The sequence below is a fragment of the Syngnathus typhle genome, linkage group LG3 (genome assembly GCF_033458585.1).
Source record: "Syngnathus typhle isolate RoL2023-S1 ecotype Sweden linkage group LG3, RoL_Styp_1.0, whole genome shotgun sequence".
In the NCBI taxonomy this organism is placed as follows: Eukaryota; Metazoa; Chordata; class Actinopteri; order Syngnathiformes; family Syngnathidae; genus Syngnathus; species Syngnathus typhle.
This window is the reverse complement of record NC_083740.1, coordinates 1,571,301-1,597,999: the sequence shown is the minus strand read 5'-3', so window position 1 is coordinate 1,597,999 and position 26,699 is coordinate 1,571,301. Positions and strand designations below refer to the sequence as shown.

General features: G+C 47.8%; 3 protein-coding genes and 1 long non-coding RNA gene across 4 annotated transcripts; 1 reads left to right on the top strand and 3 right to left on the bottom strand.

Annotated features, from left to right (window-relative positions):
- Positions 1-316: 316 nt before the first annotated feature.
- Positions 317-2,659, bottom strand: LOC133151043 (C-type mannose receptor 2-like). Its single transcript, XM_061273778.1, has 7 exons — positions 2,212-2,659; positions 1,877-1,981; positions 1,069-1,268; positions 903-1,006; positions 699-820; positions 567-629; positions 317-495 (listed from the first exon to the last, which is right to left on the bottom strand). Exons 2-7 carry the CDS (start codon positions 1,941-1,943, stop codon positions 317-319), a joined length of 735 nt encoding a protein of 244 aa, XP_061129762.1. The 5' UTR covers positions 1,944-1,981; positions 2,212-2,659.
- Positions 2,660-2,755: 96 nt separating this feature from the next.
- Positions 2,756-7,262, bottom strand: LOC133151449 (PDZ and LIM domain protein 3-like). Its single transcript, XM_061274491.1, has 7 exons — positions 7,068-7,262; positions 4,635-4,786; positions 4,483-4,567; positions 4,230-4,417; positions 3,537-3,664; positions 3,358-3,469; positions 2,756-3,071 (listed from the first exon to the last, which is right to left on the bottom strand). The coding sequence occupies exons 1-7, from the start codon at positions 7,158-7,160 to the stop codon at positions 2,900-2,902; spliced, it is 930 nt and encodes a 309-aa protein (XP_061130475.1). The 5' UTR covers positions 7,161-7,262; the 3' UTR covers positions 2,756-2,899.
- Positions 7,263-7,884: 622 nt separating this feature from the next.
- sorbs2a (sorbin and SH3 domain containing 2a) lies at positions 7,885-25,509 on the bottom strand. Its single transcript, XM_061274492.1, has 26 exons — positions 25,410-25,509; positions 24,568-24,594; positions 24,385-24,503; positions 22,900-23,241; positions 21,813-21,939; positions 21,490-21,665; positions 20,923-20,989; positions 20,208-20,258; positions 19,923-20,136; positions 19,748-19,862; positions 18,970-19,041; positions 17,797-17,853; positions 17,287-17,336; positions 16,699-16,880; positions 14,856-16,514; positions 14,309-14,391; positions 13,760-13,857; positions 13,431-13,545; positions 13,221-13,349; positions 12,896-13,099; positions 12,168-12,779; positions 10,799-11,098; positions 10,337-10,405; positions 9,577-9,614; positions 9,390-9,496; positions 7,885-9,204 (listed from the first exon to the last, which is right to left on the bottom strand). Exons 1-26 carry the CDS (start codon positions 25,507-25,509, stop codon positions 9,140-9,142), a joined length of 5,178 nt encoding a protein of 1,725 aa, XP_061130476.1. The 3' UTR covers positions 7,885-9,139.
- On the top strand, positions 20,497-24,709 carry LOC133151452 (uncharacterized). Its single transcript, XR_009713910.1, has 2 exons — positions 20,497-20,606; positions 23,696-24,709. It is a non-coding gene; the product is annotated as an uncharacterized LOC133151452 (long non-coding RNA).
- Positions 25,510-26,699: the final 1,190 nt, after the last annotated feature.

Sequence of the window (26,699 nt, the reverse complement as noted above, 5' to 3'; positions counted from 1 at the left end):
CCATGTCGGAACAGTTTGTAAGCCTTTTTTCTTCACACTTGGCTTTTGATCACCAAATGATTCCCGAGCGCGGCGGCACCGCTGCTACTCACTGCTCCCCCAGGGAATGGATTAAAAAACAAATTTCACCACACCCAGATGTGTGCGTGACCATCATTGGGACTTTAACTTGCCGTGAGTGTGTTACTTACTGAAGACGTTTTGTCAGTCCACTCAAAATTGTTTGATGTTTTATGCAGTCCCAGCCAAGAACCCACGCCTGAGTGAGCTTGCAGAGGGAGAACACAGCTTTAATGCAAGAAGAGCACCCAAAACGTCATGGTGGCCCTTGGTGCTCACCCAGCATCCATTTGCCGTCTTCATGCGAGTGGACGCTTGCCAGGTGACCTCCCCGTGCGACGCAGTCATCCTCAGCTGCCTGCCAAGTTTTAAGGGTCGCCAAGTAGCGGTAGCAAAAAGGGCCGTAGAGCAAGTAGCCGGGGTCGCAGGCGGAAGCTGAAGGCCCAAAGTAAGATTGAGGAGAAACCTGTGACGGGGCGGCCAAGGGGCAGAAAGAAGCCACTCACTTTGCACCGCAGAGAGAGCCAAACGGTCGGCCTTCTTGGAGCACGGTTGTCCGTCCGGGCAGCCTGCGTGCAGAAAGACAACGTGACGGGCGGCGCTCCTCTCCTCAACATGACGGACGACCAGCGGCTTACCGTCGGGCGAGCGTTTGCATATGTACGCCAGGGAGGACTCGCACAAGCCGGTTCTCCACTTGTCGCACTGGTCGGACTCATATGCTTTTCGCTTGACGTAGGCGCAGGACTCCGATGTGGTGCTGTCGGGGTTGGGGGGCAGCGACAACAATGCGGTCTGTCAGGCTTTTGTTGCGCGGGCTTGCTCCACAATGTGACTTTTACCTTACGGCTTGACCGGCATCCCAGTTGCTGTAGATCAGCGGCGTGTCGTCGGACCATTTCGGCTCCTTGCCTGACATTCGATGACACAACTTATGGCCGCATTCCTGCGGAGGAGACCAATCGCGGTTGTCAACCCAGGACAGACCCTCCTTGCATTGAAACTCACCAGGTTGGAGAGTCCGATCCAGAACGGGTCCAGCCCCATTTTGCCCTTCACAAAATCTTCCTCGGCCGATGAGTTGAAGGAGACCAGGTCGCCGCCCTCCAGGGCGCAGTGTAAACGGGCCCCCAGCCAACCGTTGGTGGCTGGCATCTTCTTGTAGCAGCTGGAGCCGAACACGTCCCATCCGGTATCGCACGAAATGTCTGACGAGGGAGGGCACATTTGGCTGGCTGTTCAGTCGGACACATCAGCGCCTGAAAACGGCGCCCTCGCGTGGTCGCGAGGGAGTAACGCATTCACACGAAGTAACTTTCAAGTTAAGCCCCGGCCGGGGTAGTCGCTGATGGGGGTACACTTGCCGACACTGAGTTCGATTCTCACATATGACGTTGTGTGTGTGTCTGCGTGTCAAAAAAAAAAAAAAAATCAAGTTAAGCTTGTCAACTCACCCGCGATTTGCCTATTAATAGAGCGCTTTTTTTTTTTTTAACTATACCCGAAAAACAAAATCAAAGCGGCCATAAGGTGCCTGAAGGTGAAACTTTGCAAAATGTGGCAAACTTTGCAAAATGTGGCAAACATTGCCAAATAACGCGTACTCACCGAACTTCCAAAACCAAAGAGCGAAAAACGTAGATAAACAAGACGCGACGAGAACACAGACGCAATCACCCCCCAAAAAAAACCAGAAAAAGGCGCCACAATTTCAAACGTTACTCCCCCCCCCCCCTTCAAGTTATTTTATCCAAATTGGCGCCTTCAATTCTTGCTATTTGCTTTGGTTTTATATTTCTTCAAACATTCCAATTACCTCCACAAAGCGTAATCCAGGCGCACAACGTCAGCGCCAATGCCACCACAAGTGTGGGGAGGCTCATGATGTCCAATCGGGCAGCCTGGCCCACGCAGACAGAATCTGAAACAACAAATGAAGCAGAAGAGGGAGTTGAAGGAGAACTTGAAGCAGAAGAGGGAGTTGAAGGAGAACTTGAAGTAGAGCAGAACTTGAAGCCGAAACTGAAGTTGAATCAAGGCGCCGGGTATTATTCAGGTCTCTGCAAATGGGCCAGTGGTGGGTAGATGCGGGTCAGGGGTACCTGACCGGCTTATAAAGCCGAGCAGGTAAGCTGACGCGCAGTTACGCACCAAAGCGCCAAGGTGGCGCAGCGGAGCGCGCTGCCCCATGCGACAGCTCCTGTCGCCCTTGGACAAAACAGCCGCAAGCCGTGGAGCAGGGCTTTCTGATGTCATTTTAAAGCTCTGCCCCAGGGCAGCGCCTCGCTCGCCCCGTTTTCGTCACGGCTTTCAACGAAGGCGGAGAGTGTGCGATCAATGCCAGACGCGCAATCTACATAGTGCGACCTGTAGAACATTTGGAAATGTATCAAAACAAAGCTGATTTGTTAAAATATATATCGACATTTATGTTGGAAAATGACTTCGACTTTTACTCATTCACTTGCAACCGCCAAAACTGCTAGCACCTGATTGGTTAGTAGGGGTCAGGTGACGGGGAATGCGGAAGTTGTGGCGGCGAAATCCTGACAAAGAAGGAATCCGTTTCCGTCCTGGTTTTTCGTTTCACCATCATATACCTTGAAGAAAAAAGTGGACACCAGAAAACCAGATAACATAATTTGACCAAATAAATAAATAAATAAATAATTAAAAAAATAATAATAAATAAAGATTGTTGGTAGGCTGAGGTGTCTTTATTGGCTCAATAATGAATCAAAAACTGGAAATGGGGACATTAGTGAACAGGAAGTGATGTCATTTAGCTGGACAGGAAAACGGTGACCAGGCGGTGTCCCTCGGTGGGTGAGTCCCTTCCCTACAAGTCGTGACTCTCGGGTGGGGGTCTGCTCCTGGCCCTGGCGTGGGTCTCGCAGTACAGTTGGCCTTCCACAAAGAAATAACCCTTCTGCTTCAGATTGACGTCGCAGTCGGCGCACACGAAGCAAGTCGGGTGGCGGAACATGTCGCGGGCCTTCACCACTGTACCACTGGAGCAGTGTGAAAAAAGATAAAAAAATGCAAAAAGCAGCCTTTAAATTTACTGGGTTTATTTTAAACATAAAAATTCTTATGGTTTCTTTTAACAATGTGTTTTTTTTCCAAGCTATACAACTGGGAAATGAATACCCCACTCATTTGAAACAGTCCTCTATGATCTGCTTTGCGCCATCTTGTGGCATGGTATAGAATTACAAGTCGTTCAAGGATTTTCACTGTTTTTGGTCCCTGTTATATTTGGCATTCTAATTTGATGGTATGTTAATATGCACTTACACAATGCCGTTTCCACACTTGTCGCAGATGGGAAGTTTCTGCAGGTTTCCGGTGGGAGCGCTGGGTTTGGTGGTGGGCGCCTTAACAGTCCTGGTCACTATCGGCTTAGTGCCTGCAGGAACCGTATCTCAGAACCTCATTCCATCAGCAATCCACATTTCGGGTGGTTGTGAACTGACCGTCGCTCTCGACATATTCCTGCAGCGCCTTGAAGGATCCCGACTGTCGAGGTTCTCCCGGTTCCTCATGGTCCTTCTGCAGCATGCGATAGACGTCCGAGTCCTCGATGTTAGCCAACGTCCTCGGGCTGCGTGCAAAAGCGCCACAAGGCTGATTCCATTTGATTCAGTGGGTTTACCATTCGATTCAATTTGGTACAGGTGTCGCTTTTGCTCCCCAGAGATTGATATATTCAATTTAATGAAAAAAAAAAAAGAAAGCATTTTACAAAATGATGCAAAATGGAAAAAAAAAGCAGAAATGCACAAAACAAGCAATATCGAAGCGCTTAATAGCTGTTGTGCATATATTAACAGTTTTCTAAAAGTGTATAAATTTGAATTTTGGAATTTTTTTTTACTGCTAATAATTTTTGGAAATATTTCTATAATTATTTTTAAATATATTTAAAAAATACCACCTCACTTATTATACCTTGCATAACAGGTGAGGCACCAAACAACGAATCATTCCACTTGACCTACAAAAACTCACTCGGCGCATCTTTCGACATACGAATGCCCGGCGCGGCCCGTCTAAGCAGGAAATGGCCCGGAACAACGCATTTATAGCTTCTTCATCGGGTTACGCAACACTCAAACTTGGCTTGATGAATATTTACATTGTCATAGCGACATGACGGCGCTACTGACCTTTCGGATTTGGGCGCGACGATTCCTTTCATCTGTCCCTCCATGGCGTCCTGGATGTTCCCAGAAGAGTAGAGCCCAATAGGTGTGTTATAGGTGGTGCTGACCACCTGACGCGTGTCGTCGAGGTTGGCCGCCGCCACAAAGGGCTGAGCTCGCCGGTTGTGCGCCGTGCCGATGGCCTTGTACTCCTGCGCCAAAGGTCAAAGTTGAAATGGACAGACAGAAGCAGTTCAACTCGGGTACGACTACTAACCTGCGGTTCGGCTTCCAGGTTGACCTTAAAGGGGCTGACTTTGACGTCTCCCGACACCAGCGGCGACCACAGTTTAGCTTCGCCTCTAAGAACACCGCAAACATGGTCGGAATATATAGAGATAAAAACAATTTGAAGAGATTTGGAATCACCTTTCCACGGTGAGCGTGAGCCGATTGGTCGCCTCTTTGATTTTGTTCTGAGCGTCGCAGTGCAGCATGTCGGCGGCGGACGAGTCCTCAATGGCCACGATCAGGTCGCCGGCGCAAAGGTTGGCCACGGACGCTTTGCTCCCAGGCGTGACCTAGGAAGAGGAGAGCGGTCATCCCTCCGTCACTTTATCATCCATTCTTACACTTCTGCTTTGGCCCTTCCCGGTCTGATCAGATGGGAGAAGGCTAACGAGAGGTCGCAGAAGAGCAAGTTGAAGGTTGCCAAAGAACATTCTGGGGTGACCTTATTACATTACTACACGCGAGCGCACACAGCCACACAATGAGGTCATGTGACTATAAATAAGACCTTGACAGTGGATTCCAAATGGGAGTGCTGATTTACAGCACGCATCAGATGTTTTGCTGCTTGGAATGTCAGAAATGAGCACTGTATCTTTTTTTGGGGGGGGGGGGGGGGGGATTCTCTTCATGCACCCAAAATATTTTTTAATTAGCAAAAAGTACTTTTGATTTCCACAGAAATTTGTTAGCCAAATCTCTTACAAGATAATATTTAATTATCAATCACTACCAGTTCTATAGAAATATCTTTACAAATGTATTGTCATATACAGAAAATTTTATTTTTATTTTCAGGATTCTTCTTTTTTTGGTATAAGACAGAAGAGAAAATGCAAACAACGCATATTCGAGGCTTTGTTCTCGCTGTCATGTTGCCAAAATTAGCACACAGTTGGTGAACATGAGCTTGCATGCGGCAAAAAAATAAACAGATGTTTCCTCACGGGATCACTCGAGTCGCCGAAATAAACGCCACTGCATACTGACGAGGATGTCAACGGCTATCCACTGGAGACCTTTATGTATGTTTTTATAAGTTTATGTGCTGATAATGTTTCCGTATTGCATGGAAAGGAAAATAAAGTACAGGTGAAACGCAAAAGAAATTTTTAAAATTTAGTCACGCAATTATGTTGAAATGTTCAAATTTTCTGTCAAATAATAATAATAAAAAAAAACTACATTTAATTAAAAACATTGGTATTGTCCGGTTAATATCCGAAATTTCTAAGGTCTGCTATGTCACACAAATAAAAGTGTCTGTGTATCTATCGCTTTAAGAATAAAAGAAAAAAAAAAAAACAGAGCCAACAATTGTGTTTACATTCTACTGGCGGCCCATAAAGACCAAGAGGTGATGTTCCTCTCCTAAAATGGCAGTGGAAGCGCGCACACACACAGACACACAGAGTGGCCTTGTAATGATGGCTCCAGTTGTTCCTGATGTCTTTGCCTAAGAATAGCACTCAGGCACTGGTGATGGATTAGTAGATCGAATCGCGTCTAAATTGTTGTAATGTTCCTGCTCTTGTGTCATGCACGCTGCAAATGTGCTTTTCAACTCTCGTTATTCATGTCGTGTATTTGTTTGACCAACTTGTTGTCTTAACACTTCCCAAAAAGATCTCTTGGTCATCTTGGCTTTTACAGCCTGTAGTTGTTGGAGATAATTTTTGTGTAGGGATGTTCGTTACCACTTTTTCACACTTGTATGACTAGCTACTCGAGTACGCACCGATACCAAGTAATGATACTACCCGTGTTCATGGTACATAACTTTTCGAATAAAACCGACAGATCATTCTGAACGAAGACCTGAATTTCTTTCTGGCATACAGTACATTATGAGTTGCCGATGTGTCTAAAGGCAGCAGTATAGCGCCAACTACTGGCAAGGAAGACTTATTCGACGTCAGTTTTCTTCTGTTTTCCGAGAGTATTAGTGGCTAGTATCGACCTGCTTCAAAAGGACCCGATACATTAATCCGATACCTTATCTGTAATTTGTACCGTAAACATCAGTCTGTCCATTCACACACACACACCGCAGTGTCTGGTAACATTTATTGGAACTCCCGCACGTGCTAAAAAACCTTGTGTGTGTAATCCAGCGAATATAAAAAGTCCACACACCCCTGTTCAAATGTCAGGTTCTTGTGGTATAAAACTACCAGACCAAGATAAAACAAAACTCTACCAACGGTGTAACATAGGAACTATACAACTCATTTGGAAGAAAACAATAAAGCTGTTGCACACCCTCGTATAACTGTAATAGAATTCACATTTTGGCGGGGAAGTGTTTCTTAGTTCCAAATTCTTGAATCATCAAAATGTGGCATTTGATCAGGGGTGTGTGGACTTTTTATATCCACTGCATATATATATGTATGTGTGTCTGTGACACAAGATGCTATTTGTATCTAAGCTTACAGCAAACACACTGGCACAGGTGCAAAGTCACACCCATTTTGAAAGCAACCCCTTCCCCCCAACCACCGCTTCCATAGGAACTTTTTTTTCGGGAGATGGAACAAACGAGATGGAATAAGTAAATCACAAACTCACCCTGGAGATGGTGAGTGGCTGGGCAAAGTCTTTGCCACCGACCAGACGGAAGCCCCAGGGGGCTGGCCCGTTCAGGACCACCTTGAATGGCATGGCCCCTTTCAGCGGCGACGTCCCGACACACTGAGGGGAGTCTGACAGTGAAGTGATATCAAGGAAGAGCCCGTCGGGGGTGGACCGGGGTGGTAGGCCGTGGTCCAACCCCCAAAAAGGAACGCCACTGGTCAGTTTTTGGCTGGGCTGGACTCGCATTTCTTGTTCGGAATACTTCTCAGGACAGTACCCCCCCCCCACCTCCTCCCCCATCAAAAATCGTACCCAAACAGTTTACAGCCTGGCGGCTCCCCCCTCCAGCCCCCCTTCTTCACTCCACTCCTTTTTTGGTCTGCCCGCTCATATGCAGAGGTCCCGCAGGACCCCCCCCCCCCCACGCACCAGCTTGGAGGACCGCCCAGCATCCTTTCATCCAACCCTTCTAAAAAGCTTCATTATGGGATATTTTCTTAATGTCGTTGGATTTGGAGTTTATTACTTCATCAAACTTAAGATACAATTGATTTATTTTGGCCACGGTCCGCTAGCTTAATGCTGGATAGCATCTGCATAATGCTAATGCTGAAAAGCATGTGCATTGACTTTTCCTACAGACTAATCATACACTTTGTCACAGCCTTAGCATAGCAGTCAATGTAATGCTCTTTTTATTTTAAAACTTATTCTTTCCTGCCATGAAGTTATGGCAGAAGCCTTCAAAGCAGCAGAAAGAAAAAAATGCTCAATGGCTCATAAATAATTGAGGAATAAAAGAGATAAGATCATAAATCTAAGCGTTTATTAATAATAATACAGCCCCGTAAAATGAAAAGTAGAAATACTTGACACTTGTGTGTGTGTACATGTGTGGTTTGTTTACAAATAAGCGGTTTCCACTACATTATTCTTTAGGTATTTTTTTGCATTTATCACATTACATGGCTATTGAGCTAGTTTTTTTTTTAAGGCGATATCAGTCTCAGAAAATGGTGTAGAAAACCCCCACAAGATGGCGCTGTTGATGGGAAAGAACAATAGGGAGAAAATAATCAAGTTAGTGTTTTATAAAGCAGGTGGATGTGGACGACATACAAAAGGCTTTGAAAACACACACGCACTGAAATGTGAGCAACACAATGTGAATTTATGATAAAAATAATATATCTTAAGGTGCTTCAATGATAGTGTCCCAAAATAAAATAAAATAAAATTCCTTGGTGTGCCTTCACAGCTAAAATGTGCTTCAAAATATACGAGTCTGCAAATTTGTGTCATCCAGACAACTAAAGTGACAGCTTCCAATCATGATAGCTTTTCTTAATCAGCGCACTACTGTATAGTTGACCAAAAAACACTCCAAATATAATTTAAAACATATATCCAAAACACAAAATAATTATTTTTGCATTTAAAAAAAAATCTAACAATTTAGACGTACTACATTCACGTAAATGTGTATATATAAAACAAAAATATCAATCTTGCTTTTTCTGGGATGGCGCCTATTAATAGAAGCAATGGTTCCAAAATGGGTTCGGTTGAATTCACCAACAATCGTAAATAAAGCAAAAACAAAGCTACAATCTTCCTCTAGTGTTGGAGCGCCCATAAATACAAAAAGTGAAAATGTGGCAAGCCCTCTGACACGGACACACTTTCTTCTTCTTCCGAGGTGAAATCTGACATTAAACAAACAAACACAAATTGGTTAAAGTGCATCAACACTAGTGGTAACGGTGAACCGGTGACATTTACGTAACATAACACAGAATTCATTGTCGAATGTCTTTGGGGTGAGAATTGTTTTGAAAAAACAAGAAGAAGAAAAAAAGTGTGTTGCAAACACCAACAAAAAAGTGTTGTGGGCTTTTTTTCCCCCTTCGCCATTGTCGTCATTTTTTGTCTTGTCCGAAAAACAAAGAGTTGAAAACAACCAAAAATTGTACCAACGAGGTCTTCTGTTGAAGATGGCTAGTGAGAGCTGCGTCGCCATACGTACACGCACTTGTGTGCTGAAGGTGGAGGGTGGCAGGAATCATTCACGGTAGCGGCTTCACATAGTTTCCTGGGAAGGTTCCAAACAACTTGCTTCGGCGAGATGTCCCTTTGTGAACAACCAAGAACAACGACATATGAATGAGCCAAAAGAAACGTTTGCAGATGCCAGATGTAAACTTTGGGCTCGCAGTGACCTCCAGTGGCAACTCGATGAATTACAAACCCAAGGCGAACGGTGTGAAGCATGGAATTCATCTCCCCAAATAAATCATCTGCTGCCTCTTTGCTTACCGACAAACCATCCGTCGTCACACTTCTCCATCACGTCGATGATGTCGCCCTCCCTCAGTTCCAGCTCGTCTTCGTTACGCGGTGTGTAGTTGTACACGGCCTGGAAGCTAAAAAAAACGCCAGTCGATTCTTACCCGCCCGCTTGATTGAGCACTCAACAAAAGTTGACAGCGTAAACATGACTTACGGGTCTCCTCCGCCGTGGAGAGCTTCTTGGACTAATCGCTGAAAAGGAAAGAAAACATGCGGTTCAAGTATTTTGGACCAAAAGGGTTATTCGGAATTTTTTTTGGAGAGAGTCTAATCTAAACATACGTTACATGGCATCAATTTATCAACAATATGAAAAAAAATGATTAGGATTTCGTCCACGTAAAAAAAACAAACAAATGATACCAGGACTTCCTCACAATTACCGTATTTTCCGCCCTATAAGGCGCACCTAAAAACCTAAAATTTTCTCAAAAACCAACAGTGCGCCTTATACTCCGGTGCGCCTTATATATGGACCAAATTCCTAAATTTAAACTGGCCCAAAGCATTGTGTCATGAAATCAATCATAAGTGGCCCGCTGAAGACTATGAATCATGACTCAAAAAGACTATGGTTCATTATTTTATGATTATAAAGTAATTTGTTCCGTCTGAAGTTGAAATAAAAAAGATAAAATGGAGAATGATTTGATTTGGATTAAAAATCTGACATGATGCATTAATGGTGCGCCTTATAGTCCGGTGCGCCTTATATAAGGATGAAGTTTTAAAATGGGCCATTCATTGAAGGTGCGCCTTATAGGCCGGAAAATACGCTACACAAGAGGCTAACAATTAGCCAATAGCAACCAGGATCTATTGTTCTGATCAGCGAAGTGACTTGAAATGACTTCCTGAAAGACGGTGTCACTTTAAAGCAACCCTTAGCACGCAGCAAGAGACAAAGACCCTACCCTTCGACCTCTAGCGGGCCTCCGAGACAAGATGGGGCTACGAGGCGGCTTCCCACCCACCACTGGATCCTGCTCGGCGGGCATACAAAAGGAGGCAAAATGGATGTTGGGCTTTCCCAACGCGAGCAAAACCAAGCCCACACGGGCTCACGTCGAGCACAGGCTAAGCCAAACACGAACTCGCTAAAGGCTGACAATCACGGGAAACATCCCAATGCAACCGCCATTGGCGCAAGCTCGTCATCTTCAACCGCACGCTCGTTAGTGGACAAAGTGCGTTAGTGTCAACACCACACGCTATGAATTCCTACGAGAAATATGACATCAAGGTATTTGAGGATTTTCTTTGCAAAAAGGTTACTCTGCAGTAAATAGCCACTCTGAGCTCCACAGTCGTCATTCCCAAACAAGCAGCACCAAGTGTTAGAATTCAGCCTCAGCAACCACCTGACACCAGTTTACCTTCATCTTGGGAGACCTACGCCCCGGGTGGGGCACAGCCGGGGGGGAGCGGCGGCAAGTGGGGAGCGGGGGGGAGGTGGACGAGGGAGACCTGGCAGTGTGGGGGGGAGTCAGTGGCTCTGGGGAGTGGAGAGGCGACAAGGGGGGAGAGGGCGAGACGGGAGGCGACGTGGAGAAGATGGGCAGGGGAGGGGGCCGAGGTCGGGGGGAGGCCGGGGGAGAGTGCACGGGGCGCGGCGAGGAAAGTGACGGGGGGCCGGTGGGAGGAGAAGGTGAGCGAGTGGGGGAACAGACGTCAGCCTAGTGGGGGGCAATGACACACAACACTGAATACACAACTTCAATCAAACGGAAATATGAAGGCCCAACGAGATATGGAGGAAAATTTTGAAACATTTTGAACGAATTAAAAAAAAAAAAAAATGGATAAAAGCATTGTGTTTAATAAAAAAATTAAATAAAAACTATTATCTTATTACATACAGACATTTGAAAAATATCTGTTTATTTAGAAGAAAAAGGCCAATATTATTGATATAAATATATATATATGCACTAAGAAAAAACCTTATTAGAATAATTACTATGTATGTATTTAGAAAACGCCTGCCTTCTGCTTCTACTTAAAAATCACTTCAACTAGACGCCTAGCACTATTTTGAGGATAAGGAAGACCTAAAAAATGTTTTTTTTAAAAAGTCATAAGTTATAAAGTAAACTCAAAACAAGGCATGCGACTGCAACATTCAACATGACAAATATTTTCCTCCATGTCTTATCCAAGCTCCTCCAGCTATTTAAGACTTAGGACATGTTTCCGCCCCGCAGTATAGTTCAAAATTTAAAAAAGTTCTCCCTTGAATGACAGTCGTAGTATGAACGCATTCGTCACTTTATCTTGTTTATTCCACATTCTTAAAGTTTCCACACATGAAGTGATTTAAGATATGTGATGTATTGATATCCTCGTACTCTACGTGATCACAAAATCCAATGACGCCTCCAATTTAATTTGAACTTTAATTCGCAAACGTGGAAAATAAAAAATAATTAATAAAATAAATAAATTAATTAAATTTGTTTAACTTTACTCTTCTTATATTCAATAATGGTTTGACATGCGTACTGACATTGTTTAGTTTGCGTTACATCATATTTGATGTTAAAAAGGATGTTTGGTGTTGAGGCACAAAAAGGGCGACGGTATTTTGTTTCACGGAGGCACAGCTCTGTCGGTTTCCGGTTCCAGTAGGGACCCAAAAGTGATATTTATTCATTTTTTTAAATAAAAAAAACGCACCTTAAAAAAGGAAACTGTACTGCTTGGTGGGAACGGGGGCGTTTCAAAGAAAGCTCACAAATGCTCTACCTGTGTACCGAGTCTGCCTGTAAAAACATCTTCCTCATCCTCTCTAGCCTCCTCCTCATCTTCTTCTTCCTGAATGAATAACTCAATAACGGCCTTCCCCCTTGTTGACCGAGGCCTCTGAGACTCAACTGGGGTTTCGTTCGGGACACGGGCTCTCAAACGCTCGTGTTCTGTTGATCCAATTGCTTCAGGCTGAGATTTGTCAAATCGAAGTTTAGTGGCGGAACATGCCGGTGACCCATCCGGGTCATCGGGAATTACAGAGAGGAGCTCATCGTAAGGGTCCGCGACACTGAGCTGGACGTCAAAGCGGCTCGGAGGCGCCAAGGGCTCCGACGCCGCTCTCGGCAACTCGCTCGGCTTCGCCACGGGCGACCGCTCGCCCGCGCTACGCCCTAAAACGTCAGAGGGATACTCGGCGGCGGGAGGCTCGTGGACAGACAGAGCGAGATGACCGGGGAGAGGGGGCGGAGTGGGGGGTGCGGGCGTGGCCGAGAGGGCGTGGGGGGCGTCCACGGTGAGGGAGAGCCACTCGTGGGTGACCGCCCGCAGCAGCGTGGACGGGCGGTCGTGGAGGGGGGTGGGGGATGGAGGGGGTAGATGCGAGAAAGGCTTGGAAGAGAAGAGAAAGTAAAGATGCTGACAGTCACGACAACAGATATAAGCAACGTTAATCTAATTGACAGAAGAGTGATCTACTTCCCACTGTTGCAGTGACACTCCCTTACTTTGACGGGCGTGGAGCTGGATGTCCTGTTGCCGTGGTAACCGTGGGGGTCCACGTGGTGGAGGTGGTGGACGGAGGTTTTGGAGGGCGAGCGCTTGAGCAGGTCCACGTAGGCTACGGGAAAGATGCCCTGTTTGGTGGTGTCTGGGATCTTGCCCTCGTACCAGTTCTGGTCCACCTGCCGGATCACGATCACTCTTTCGCCCTGTAGCAGACACCGAAACATAGCTTGGACTAACTTTACGTGATCGAACCGGGAACCGGACCAAGTACCGATGCGTCGGTTTCACTTGGCTGGCGTGCAGTCCAAGGTGTGCGCAAGCTACCTTTCTGAGAGACAGCTCCACGTTGGTGTCAGCGTTGAAGTTGTAGCGGGCCACGGCCTCTCCGATCTCCCGGACGTGGGCGGGCGGAGGCGGGCGGCTGGGCTGCGGCTTCTCCAAAGACGCCATCTTCTAAAGATGCAGAATCGAGAGCTGATCAATGCCACACATAGATTCGGAGTTTTGCTAGCCGCACGCTAGTGGTACACTCACCTCCACGTAAGCTATTGGGAATATCCCCACCCGACCTCTGTGCTCGCCTTCGTACCAGTTGCTGTCAATCTGCCTGATGATGTTGACCGCGTCGCCTTTTTTGAACGTCAGCTCCCTGCGATGCAGTCGGGTTATTTCACGCGAGGACAACGATTTACTCGTTGGAAGCCATGCGGTGTAGGGATAGCAAAGGTGCAGTCAAAGCCAGTCAGGTGTGATGGTAGGAGGTGAAAATGCTGGCGTAACAAACTACATGTAAAGTTTAATGGAGTGAACGGCCATTTTCTGACGTTTGGGGTTAAGGCGTTCATGCGTCAATCCGTACTCACTTAGCCGTCTGCGCCTTAAAGTCGTAAATAGCTCGAGCGGGCTGCTTCTGATGGAGGAGAGAGAACAGAATGAGTTGTGTCATCTGTTTATGGGATACCTAGAGGGAATAAAAAGTTGGAGACACAAAGAAAAGCAGCGGGTATTACCAGAGATAAACACCAAAACAATGCAACCAACAATGCTAACGCTAACAAGCTAGTTGTTGTCATTTGGAGGCAGCGAGTATTACCGGAGATATACGCCAAAACAATGCAACCAACAATGCTAATGCTAACAAGCTAATTGTTGTCATTTGGAGGCAGCGAGTATTATCAGAGGTAAACACCAAAACAATACAACCAACAATGCTAATGCTAACAAGCTAGTTGTTGTCATTTGGAGGCAGCGAGTATTACCAGATATACACCAAAACAATGCAACAAACAATGCTAATGCTAACAAGCTAGAGGCAGCGAGTATTATCAGAGGTAAACACCAAAACAATACAACCAACAATGCTAATGCTAACAAGCTAGTTGTCATTTGGTGGCACAATCGAGGCCTCCTACCTCTCTCTCAGGACCTCCTCTTCGATTCTGGGGTGTGCGGCGCCCGTCCATAGTGGAATAACTTCTGGTGGGCACATCCTGGTCTGTGATTGGCGATAGACAAAACAGCACGCGACGTTAGCGCACTTAGCATAGCAATGCCGCGAGGGACAACAATGGGCATGCTCACAATATGGTTGATGATGTCATTGCGATACGGACACAATGGCATGAAACCTTAACCCAAAATGTAACAGACGCGCATGCCAATACAAAAAAATGGGGGAAATATTTCAAATGATTGGTCATAGATGGGCACCACTCTGAACACGGTAAATCCTCCTGACAGTCGAGATTTGGTGAAAAGCCAAATGCAAGTAGGCAGGGGTTCACTGTATTCTGTAAATTCCCATGTATAGAAAAGCCCTCAGTTGTCGGGACTAGACGCTGAAGATGGCTTTTTCTTGAGAATTTACAGTGGAAACATTCACGTAGTTACGTCGAGAAAACACAACGTTGCGGTGAACGAGACAAAGAGCAAATGATGTCACTGCGGCGTCATCTCCACCTGAATAGAAAACACCATTCTCATTGCCATGCTCCTCCGCGTAATCATTACAGTTGGTGGCGTCCAAATGGCGTCCGTAACAGGCACTGACTGGCGACCGGATTCGGGGGGACTGCAACTGCGGCGTGAGTGGATCGCCCCGGTGCGAGGCGTACCCGTCTGGGCCGGCCTCGTGCCAACACCTCCTTCCTGGCAACGAGGAGCTTCTTTCAGGCACGCTGGGCAGCAGCTCGGAGAGTATTCTCCTCAGGATGCTGTCGTCGGCGGTCCCGGCGCCCCTGTGACCACGCTCGGCTCGGATGTGCTCGTAGATGTCCCTCAGGGCGGCGTCCAGCGCTTCGTAGATGGCCTGCTTGGATTTTGGCCTGCTTCCGCGACTGTGACCGCTGCTGCCGCCGCCCTTTTTCTTGTGAAAAGGCACTGGGCTGACCAAGTAGGCCAGCTTGGACATGGACTGCTGGGACTCGGCGCTCTGGACCAGGGAGCGGATGCTGCGACTCGGAGGCGGAGGTCTCTGAGGGTCCTGACGGGCCCGCTGACGCTCGTGCCGGAGCATGGTGGTGAAGCGGGTGTAGGAGGCCGGGCAGCGACCCTTGCAAGAGCTAATGAGGTGTCTATGTTGGTAGCCCTGGTTCTGGCCCACGCTCTGGTGGCCAGGGTGGTGATGGCGGTGAAGGTGATGACGTTGGTGCAGAATGGCGGAGCCGTACAAGCTCTCAGAGGACGTCAACGAGCAGTGGTCAAAGTCGCTCTCGCTGCAAAAGGAAGAGCCCTCCACTTGGATGAAGTCGCTGAGGTCCGAGGCGATGGCATCTTGCTCGCTGTCCGAATAGTCGGCTTGCGGCACTCGTGGGGCGGGGGGAGCCAGGGAGGAGCCCCCGCGGTTGGGTTCGGGCCCCACGCGAGGCTGACCCTCGGGTGGGCTACGAGGTTTGCGCGACTGGTCCGTGGCGCGAGGTGCCGGCTGATTGCCGCCGTCGTCCTCCTCCAGTAGAGACTCGATGGAGAAACGGCGTTTTGGAAAACTTGGCGTGGCGCCGCCGCTGCTCGCTCGGGACGACGAGCCACCTGGCGTGGTGGCGCCCGACGCCGCCTCGCTGTCTCCCAAGTTGGGCATGGATTTGGACTTCCCGATAAGACTCTCAAAGGTGGAGATGCGCGTGGGCACGGTGTCGCGCGGCACCTCCGATCCACCAGAGGGCGCCCAAGGCGAGAGGCGGTGCAGGTGCAGATGGGGCTGCTGCTCCAGCTCTAGGATGCGAGCGCGGACCGAACGGATCACGTCGGACGGGAGCAGGTGAGCCCTGTCGATGTGGTGCATCTTGCGGTAGAGCTTGAGGAAAGCCGGGGAGTCGTGCGGCAGCCGGCGGCGGAGGCGCGGCACCGAGCCCACCGACCCATTGGAGCCCGAGCGGTCGCACAGCAGCGAGCCGGCGCTTTCCGAACGGCAGGCGCGACGCCGGCTTGGACTGTCGCCCAGCAAGTCGTCGCAGCTCCGCGACCTGAGCTTGCTGCTGGGCGGGGGCGGCACTGGAGCCTCCTCGCAGGAGGACGCCGGCGCCTCCTCTGGGAAACGTAGCGGAACCGGGGGCAGGGAGGAGTGACAGCAAGGACCCGGAGAGGTCAAAGTGTTTGAATACATGACGCATGCGGCCCCACCTTTTTTTTTTTTTTTTTTTTTTAAAGACGTTCCATAAGAGAGCAGCGTGGTGGAAAAGGAGAAGAAGAAAAAGCAGGAAAGCATGTTAAGCAGTCAACGAGCAAGAAAGGGCGGAAAGGAAGGAGGGGAAGCTTTTACAATCAAAACACACGAGACAAACTGGGAGCCCGTCCAAGTTTGTACCTTTGCTGCGTGAGGGCGAGGACGGCGAGGAGCGAGCGACGGGCTTCTTGGGGGCGCCGCCGGCGGACCTGCTGGCGTCGGGCGCTTTGGGCGACGTCGCCGCTTGCCTTGGCTGCGGCAGAGAGTTCGCCTGGGGGCCGGCAGGCTCCGACTTCCTTCGCTTTCTGTAGTCGCTGGCAGCGCTGAAACACGGCAATAACGTTCCGACAACATATTGGGAAAGACTTTTTTCGTGCTCATTTAAAAAGCCACGCTTGAGTTTCCTATTGAGAACAGCTCAGCCTATTCATCACATTCTATTTTCGCTCACTGCGAGTGTCAGTTGTAGTCAGAGCAAAGGATGAGGACAAGGAAAGGATGGAGTGAGGAGGAGAAGTTCACACTCAAAAGGTTTGTGGAGAGCGAGGAAGATATCAAATGCTTTGAACAAATAAAGGCGGATCCTAAATCTTAAATGTCAAGAGGGGAGCAAGGCCAAGAGAACAGTGCTCAATCGGAACATGGAGCCGTGATGTTGACAAGATGGGGGAGGGGCAAAAGGGGGGGGGGGCGGCCAGTGGGCAAAAATAAAAGAAACAAGAGGGTTACCTCAAAGGTCTTTCGTGGGGCTTGTCGGCAGGAGCGACCAGCAGGGTCGCCTGGAAGACAGATGAAAATAAGAAAAGAAAAATAAGCCGGGCTGAAGATGGAAGGAAACAAAAGCTGGAGCGACTTCCGATTCCACCGTATCCTGCACGCTCCTCTGGATGTGTCACATTCAAAAGGAACCCCCCCCCCCCCTCCCCTACCGGCGATGATGGTTCCACGTGGTGAACCTTAGCAAAAACAAAGCACCGCTTGCGCTCTGGAGAAGGAAGGTTGATTAGCAAAGGCGCTATGCTAAAGGTGGCATGGGGGAGGGGAGGGGGGTCAAACGCTGCCATATAAACATGGCCTGGATCAACTGGAACGGACCTAAATAATGAAGTATCGTTCAACACGAGCAAAGTGTAAACAAAGGCAACTTGTGCAGTTTTGGTTCGCTGTAATACGCCATGATATTATTTTCAGAAGGCCCGTTCACATGACATCACGACAACAGCCACATACATCAATTACCTCAATGCGCTGGCGAGCCGAGACGTCTGGATTATAATCCAGCCGTTTTTTAGGAGGCTTGAGCGGCAGGGATGAGCGTGGGAGGAGGAAGAGGAAGAGGAGGAAGGTGAAGATGAGGTGAAGGAGGAGAAGCAGCGGTGGCATCATGGGGAGCGGAAGAAAAGAAGGAAAACAAAAAAACATGTGGACAAGAGTGGACACCCATTAGAGAAATTGGATATTTATGCATGGATTAATTTCCGAATCTCACACACGCACATGCAGACCGAACGGTCATTTTTTTTTTTTTTAGGTTGGTCACAAGCAACCCAATGAAATATTGGAGATATTTGAAAGATAATCATTTTTACTTTTGATTAAATGTCACTGAATAGATTTGTACAACCGCAATAAGATCGGTTTTTGCGAAATACTCATAAATACAAAATTGAAGTGACCGCCGAGTGCATATAAAAACACACACACAAAATGTGTTCATGCAGTGTAAGCAATGAAGCAAAAGAAAAGGGGTTGTGACAAAAACACACTGCAGTGTATTAGTTGCGTCTGAATAGCACTAACACTTCCCTCCAGCAGAGGGCGCTAAAGCCATTAAACTACAGAAAGAGACTTTTCCACTTTCTACTGGATTGAAAGGGGCTTGCCAATTATTTTTCATTTTGTTGTGGAGGTGGGTGTTGTTTAACTTCACACTCTCTTCCTGGCTTTTCTCAAACATTTTCAAAAGTTGCTGCTCCACCTGATATTAACTCAGAAGCTGGGAAATTAGGGGATTTGCTTTCCGCCGTCCATTCCATGTTGGAACTTTAAACACAGAATGACTGAGCTTCAACTGTATTCTTTATTACCGACCAGTAATTTAGCCTGACTGCTTTTGACAGCTTCTACCACGAATTAAAAATGACAGGTCTGAGACTCAATATGTCAATGCCTGATAGCAAACAAACCTGCAAGTTAAATCCAGAAAGGAAAGTTGGTGGGGGAGAGAGAAGCAACAGCAAGCACTCAACAAACTACTACTTCATGCCCACACAGCTATCCCCACCCAGTCTACATGTACACACACAGACACACACACACACACACACACACACGAGTAAAAGTGAGTGCAGCCCTCTAGTAGAAGGCGAGAGAGGGCTCACGAGTAGCTAGGCGGCCTACAAGCTAACTTACCGGGCGGCCAAACTCCAGCTCGGAAAAGAACTTATACCAAGGCTCGTTCTCTAAATCTATGTCATCATAGGTCTGGAAAAAAAAAAATGTGACAGTGGGAAGAGAGACAAGAAAGAAGAAGAAGGAAGTATGGAGAGAAGTCAACCATGGAGTGTGGAGGAGGAACATGTGAGGGAGGTGGATGCGGACCACGGGTGAAGATTTGGAGGGCAAAAGAAATAAAAAGCTATTCCAAATAGGAACATAAATATATAGGACTTCTTTTGTTCCGATTTCTAACCCTATTCCTGCGCAGATGCCAGAGCGCCTTTTTTATCCCATCCATCTGGCCTAACTGCGGTTTGTGGGGGAACGCTGAGTCAGCTTCGGTGGCTGCTGACAGCACTGTGCAATCAACACTCACAAAGGCAACACAATGAGGAGTGCAATTGAAAAAGAAAAAACACATAGCGTATTTACTCTGCGTTATAATTACGAGGCCCAGCACGACCATTCATTAAGATTAGTGCACTCGGAGCTCGCAATTGGGCCGGGTGTTTATTTTTGTTTGACACGCTAGTTATGAGTCTTTTCTGATATCTGACATTACAGTGAATGAAAAATATTCAAATATTGTAAACAAACAAATATATACCAAAAAAAAAAAACCATCAATAATTAATCATGAACTGATTGATCCCACTTGGAAAATGGCCGAAATGTTTCAATAATAAAAAAACATTGCTCGCACATGGAGTTGTTATTTACGAAATGAAAAAATAAATAAATAAATACTTACAGCTCTTTCGTGCTCTAAAATGGAGGACTTCCCTGGTTCATATTCAAAAATACTCCTCGGCTCAGCGCGGTACTTTCGCGTGTCCACTTTCCTGTCGGGTGGACCCCATTCGTTCCTACAGAAAAGAAGCGTTACGCCGCTCCAAAACTCCAAATTGACGTGAATATCCTCTCACATATCCGGCGTGTCTCTGTCACGGTCGCTGTCTCGTGCTCTCAACTGCAGCAAGGAGGGTGCGGGCGGCGGCGGAGGCGGGGGCACGGGCGAGGGATCCCGGGCGGCGTGGCGTAGTCCGCCGCTGTCCGACAGGCTCTTGGCGAGCGGCCTGTACGTGTGCGTGCGTGGGGCCGGGTGGGCCAAGGTGGCGTTTGGCGGCACGGCGTAGTCGTCTGTTTAAGATGGACGGCAACGTCTAAACAACTTCTTGCGATGATTCGTCAATTCATAAAGCATAGCTCACCATTGTTAACGATGGCGTAGGTCGCGCTGTAGGTGTCCGAATAGTCGTCGTCTGGAAAACAAAGGTGCAGATGAGAAAATCACAAGTGTAATTTTTTGGCGTGCGTTAAATAATCTGAAAATTTGGCAGATGTTCCCGATAGCTTTGCTTTTTCTACTCCAAGAAGAATCTTTTCTTTATTTGTCCAGTGCTCTGCTCCGGCCGGCCACGACATTCCCCCTATTGGACTGGACTATATTTAGCATTGTATGCCATCCACGCCCCCCCCGAAACCACACACACGTTTCATGCCTTGATCGGCCAGCTGTGAAGCTTTAAAAGGTCTCCCACGTTTCCCAGATAAAACTTCGCAAAACCAGCCTTTGACTTGTCGCTTGAGGTCGACGGCACCCCACCGAGGTATTTTGCTTGTCTTCATACATCGGGATGAAAACACTCACACGCACAATTACGCAATCAAGCTTTGGTATTTCCAGCCCGAGCGATCAGGAACAAACAAGCCCTATGCTGGACTGGACGTTTGCGGTCAGACTTTCCAAATTGGAGCGCTTTTTTTCCCCCCAGGACGGATGGTGTCTTATTAGCAAGTCTTCACCAGCAGCCTAATGAGTTCTGGCTCGGGGACCGAGGAGCTCTTTGCCAGGGGAGCCGTCATTAATTCATCACGCAATGAATGGGAGCTTCTTAGGGTCACGGTACAGTCAAGTTCACCTACCCGCTTTGTGGACCTTGTGGATCTGTTTGAACATGGTTTTGTACCAGTCCTTGGGCCGATCCACCGTCTATGCGGAGGGGAAGACAAATGTTAGCGTAGCAACTGCTAGCAGAAAAGTGTCTCTTTGTTCTTTGTCAGTTCCCCAAATGGCCATATATATGAAGGCGGCGGTTATTTTACGTTAAGTGCGGTATGTACGCTACACATCGAGAGTCACTCACACTTAACGGTGCCTTTATTCACTCGCACTAAAAATGGTGCTTGGCCTCAGCAATAAAAAAAAACAGAAGAGGCTCGGCAGAGAGGGAGAGTGTTGGCCGGCGCATGTAAAGCGCCCGGACTGGGGGGCAATTACCACTTCACTCTCCACGGTTACCACATGGAGAGGCCGCAAAAATGTTTGTCTGCTCACAAAGGGACGTGTCTGGAGGGACTCCTCGTCTTTCTTCTTACTTGTTATTTCTGTTCTTGTCCGTTGACACGGAGCCATAACAGGACCGAATGCTAATATGGGCTAATCCTCTCCGCGAGTTGACGCAATTGTCGGGCCACTGTCAAAATGCTCACCGTGCGGATGGCGATGGGGATGCCCGACTCGTCCACGGGTCCGATGCCTTCGTAGTGGGGGGCTTTGATGACGGACACCTTGGTTTCCTCCTCGGAGAAGCGGGCGATGGGCACGGTGCTGGTGAAGCTGGCGTCGCCCGACACTACGGACTCTCGGGTAAACGCCTCGCTGCCTTCTGAAGCAGAGAATATACAGACTGTATATTTTTTTTATATTATATATATATTTTTTTATATCATATTTTTTTATATATTTTTTTTGTTTTTATTTTATTTATTTATTCTTTTTTTGCTTTTTGACGAGACTAAAATACAATAGTCACCAGAGGTGTGGCTCTGCCTCAGGAGTCCGGTACGGAATGAAGCGGGCGGCGGCGGGTATGATGGCGGCGAAAGCGGCCTGGTGCTGTGCCCCGTGCCGCCGTTCATAGCATGAGAGAGCACCTGGCCCTGTGAGGAGGGCGACCACAAACAGAAGATAATCAACACGCGTGTTAATTCCATGACGTCAATGTGTTCTAAAAAAGGGAAGGACGGCTGATTCCAGGAGGACAGTCCCAAAAAAAATCAAACAATTATAGACAACAGACAGACCAGGTCTCCATTAGTTTGGTTATAGCGTCAAGCGGACGCGCACACACACAGTGGACATGATGGAAGGCTACTCTGAAGGAAGCGCTTCCATCCAAAGTGATAGAGAGACAAATTATTTCACATTAAAAAGGTACCGTAATTTTCGGACTATAAGTCGCGTTTTATTTTCATAGTTTGGGTGGGGGGGCGACTTATACTCAGGAGCGACTTATATACATATGTTTTTTTTCACTTTTTTGGGCATTTTGTGGCTGGTGCGACTTATACTCCGGAGCGACTTATAGTCCGAAAATTACGGTATTTGAAAAAAGGATTGTTAGTCGCTGATGACAATATTGCCGAACGAGAAGCAAAACTACAGGACAGTTCTACTTCTGTTGATGATAATGAGGAACGAGGCACTAAAGCTGACATTTCTGTGTAAAGCATCTCAGATGTACTCGCATCTCCTGAAATAGCAGTCGGGAAGTTTTTTGCTCAGCCGCGGAGAGAAACTGACATCGTCATTTGTTCAAATGCAATCGGATTTTTTGCTAATGTTAATGAAAATGGACTTCAATGTCAGTTACCTTTCTCGGTTCACGGATTCGAGATATAAAGTTACAGCCGGAGCATTACACAGAAAGGAACAAAGAGCGGCGCTTTGAGTGCAGAGGCGGCGCGTGGGCTCGGGCCAACGTCTGGAATCAAGCAGGTAGTTTAGAGCAGGCTCTTAGTGGCAGATGAAAGCAACACGTGGTGGCGCGGCATGGCGAGCCGATGCGAGTCGGCGCTTTTTGCGGAAATGCGGCGGTGACTTGCTGGGATCATAATTACGTTAGTGACAGTGGCTGCTGCTGCGGCGGCTGTTAGCGCGTCGTCGGGCCCAGCGGCGGTGAAGACCGAGACGTGGCTGAGGGTGGGCGACGGCGTGGGAGAAGCGCCGGGCGAGTCCAGGCTACAGATCTGCAGCTCGTCCAGCAGACCCGCCGTGGAGGAGGAGTAGTGGCTGAGAGCCGAGACGGTCACGGGGGAGGCGGGGGGCGACGCGGCCGCGCTCGCGACATACGGGCTGGGTGACAGCCCCTTGGACATTAGGCCCGACGGGTAGTCGAGAGATTCGGAGCTGCGGCTCAGAAAGGGGGAGTGACGTGCTGTGGAGTCAAGGGGGAGGGGGGCCTGGTGATGAAGGAGGGGGGGGGGGAAGGAAGAGAGCTTAGTGGCCTTGCTCATTAGCAGCCCCGTCACAAAGCATGAGCAGAAGCAACACGGAGAAAGCCTCACGAGGCCGCGGCGGGTCTTCATTGAGTCATGCTGTGGATGGAAAAGGCTTTGTTAGTCCAAGTGCAAATAGACTACATGGACATCGAGGGTTGTCGCAACCCGATCTGCACTGTCCATATAATGTACTTTACACTTACTTGCATGTACGTAACACACAACAGAGGGTCAGACAAGCTGCTCACGCACGACAAGAACCAAAGTTAGTTGACTCGCTTGCATGGCAGCACCAAGTTGGAAAAACCCAAAAGCGATACAAGATGGTGTGTGTGTTTTTTTTTTTTTTTCTCCCCACTTTGCTGCCACCAAGATCATCAATTGAATTTGTGCTGTCTGTTTCTTGTACCAACAGCTCAGCAGGAGAAGGCCTCGGTGGGATCGCCGGAGGAGACTTCAGGTCCTGCGATGGATCGAAACCTGCTGGTGGTGCTTGAGTTGAGGTCGCGGCGGGTTGGTTGGAAGGCTCTGGATCCTTTTGGCTTTCCGGGAACAATTTGATGGAGAGCGAGGAGGTCCTTGTGGAGGGTTGAGGAGGGGCGGTCAGGAGGTGCGCGGGAGGAGGGGGGGAGGGGCTTGCCGCGGTCTCAACGTTAAGGTGTTCAGGCGGATCTGGGATGGTGACGGGGGTCAGTGTCAGACAGGATACCTTGCGTTCCTGGACTCGCGTGTTAGCCGACGCGTCATTCGGGACACCGGACGCGAGTCGGAGAGAGTTAGCGCTGCTTTCCGTGTGTGAGGAAACGCTAGTAAAAGTGTAGGACTCTTTTAAAGTCGCTTGCTCTTTGTGGGAGAACATTATTTGGCTTCCGGGACTCGGGTTGTCAGCTAAAAGAGTGAGTGAGTTGGAGGCGGAAGGGTTAGCGATGGTTGGCGTGAAATGCAAGCTATCTTTTCGTGAAGGGGGCGAGGGTATGTGATTGTCATCCTTGCGGACCAAAATCCAAGTTAAAAAAAATAAAAAACACATCCGTTTCGATTATTGTCACATGACAAACCAGAAATCAAAAACTTAAGTGTTCAAGACTGGTAGAGATTTTTTACCTGGGATTTTCGGTCCTGCAAGTTGGGCCTGACGCTGCGGAAGCCTTTGGCGGCCAGAGACGAGCTGATGGAGTCGCCGTTCTTAAGGCCATCGGTTGCGCTGTGAGACCGCCAAGAACCTGAAGGTCGAGGAGGCTGAATTAGCATCGGTAGCCAAACAGAATAAAACGCAAGAAGACTTACTGTAGTCTGTTGAGTGAGGATCACCCCCTGGAGAACAGAGACAAAAAAAAAAAGTCAAAGATTCAATCCGGAAAAATTTCAGGACTTGTCCAGTTCTGAGTTACGAGTGGTTAAGAAACAAATTAAACTTGTATCCCAAGAACCTGCTGCTTTTACTTTCAAGACATTTAAAGCAACAAATTCCAAAAGGTGGGAGAAAAAAAAAACCTTCAGGGGGTGTTACACTTTCGAGGTCCCACTGAATTGTGAACAATGAGTCCAGATTCCAACATTGCACCACAACAAATCCAACACAGCTTAAGTGACCCTGAACAAAGTGTACTCAAACAGCTTTTGTTGTAACTCGGCCCTTTTTCCATCACCAAATTGTTGATTGCAACTTTACTGCATGGAGATCTTGGGGGAAAAAATAACAAAAACATATTTGTAGAAACATGCGCACTGGATCGTCCACTCAAATTAAACTGTGATAGACTCCCAATGGTGTCAAGCACTTTTAGAAAAAATGGATGGATGCTATTTTGAGAAAAGTTCAGGGACCTTTCACCTCGTAAATGTTGCCCTTGAATCAAAACATGCAATATAAACATTAAGATTGGATAAAAAAAAAAATGAGTATGATTGTCTAAAAACCACAAGAGGCTTAAGCGGAGCATGACAGATGGAAGCTGTCCTGAGTTTAACGACCAAGATATGATTGAAAATTTTTTAAACCCCCAAAGGTTGACAAAATGAAGCAAAAGGCAACAAAATAAAAAAAATAAGAGCCATTGCTATATTAGGATGTTAAAACTAGCTGGGTTGCCTTCTTCGTTCACTTGGGAAAGGGGGGGGTTTAGTACCTGAGGCCAGATTGGGTGAACTCTGGACCCTCTTCATGGGCGAGAGCCTTAGCGTCATGGCGACGCTTTTGCGAACACATCCGCCGCTGTCTGAGAACATCCCGGCCGGGTGGTCACATGCACGGCCAACGCATGCAGACGAACACACGCCGCAAACAAAGCACATGCACAGAAAAAAATCACAGCAGCACAATTTTTTTTTGCGTGACCTAAAAGTTTTTGATATTGAACAATTAATTTCGGCAAAACATGGCCGTGGAAAAGGTGCGCCAACTCTTTCGGGTTGTTGTCGGTGTAAACAATGTGAACCTTGGCACAGTACGCGCGTGTAGTTTTTCAAGATGAAGCGCTCATCTCCAGCTGGCACAGTAGTACGCAAGTTTCCTCGGGAGGGACGACTGCCAAGTCACACCACGCGCGTCACATCGAGGTTCTCAGTCAAATATCATTCAGCTCATTATGGACCAATGCCAGAGCGGCAAATGAGTGACACTAAGAATTTCCAGCATACCTGTGTTCATATTGAAGAGCACTTTGTCGAGATTCAAAGCTGGGTGACGCGCCGTCCTGCAAAAATCAGAGAAAGATTTTTTCCGTTTACCGTAATTTTCGGACCATAAGTCGCACCGGAGTATAAGTCGCACCAGCCATAAAATGCCCCAAAAAGTGAAAAAAAAAAAAACATATAAGTCGCTCCGGAGTATAAGTCACCCCCCCACCCAAACTATGAAAAAAAACGCGACTTATAGTCCGAAAATTACGGTATATAGAGTTTGTCTTTGACTCTAGCCACAGCGCCCAGGTCACACGATATAGAACGCAATGTTCGCTGCGCCCATAACTCAAGTGTAGCTAAAGAAGGCGCGATCGCCATGGAGGAAATTGTAAACCGAAAAGACTCGGCGGAGGTCAGCCGGCTGGCCGCATTTGTGAGTGGCACGTTACGGTGGGACTCGAGTTATGGCTCGCGTAATGTAAGCACATGGCTAGCGTGTCATTCAGCTTCATTGTTCGATTTTCTGGCGACAGACTCGTTACATGAAAGAAACGTCGCTGCCAAGCTCCGCCCACACAACGATGAAGACCGAAATTCTTTGCGATTTGTATAAAATTTGGACAAATCGGCAAGCGCGTGTTCACTAATGAAGACTTCTGTAAAGAACCAAAACAAACCCTGAAAAGGATCAACCTGACCCGAAAAAAAGCTTCTACAAACTAAAATATAAATGCGACAAAAAGGTAGAGAACATAAAATTCGTCGAGGTTTCATTACAGGCTCCACTTACGTGG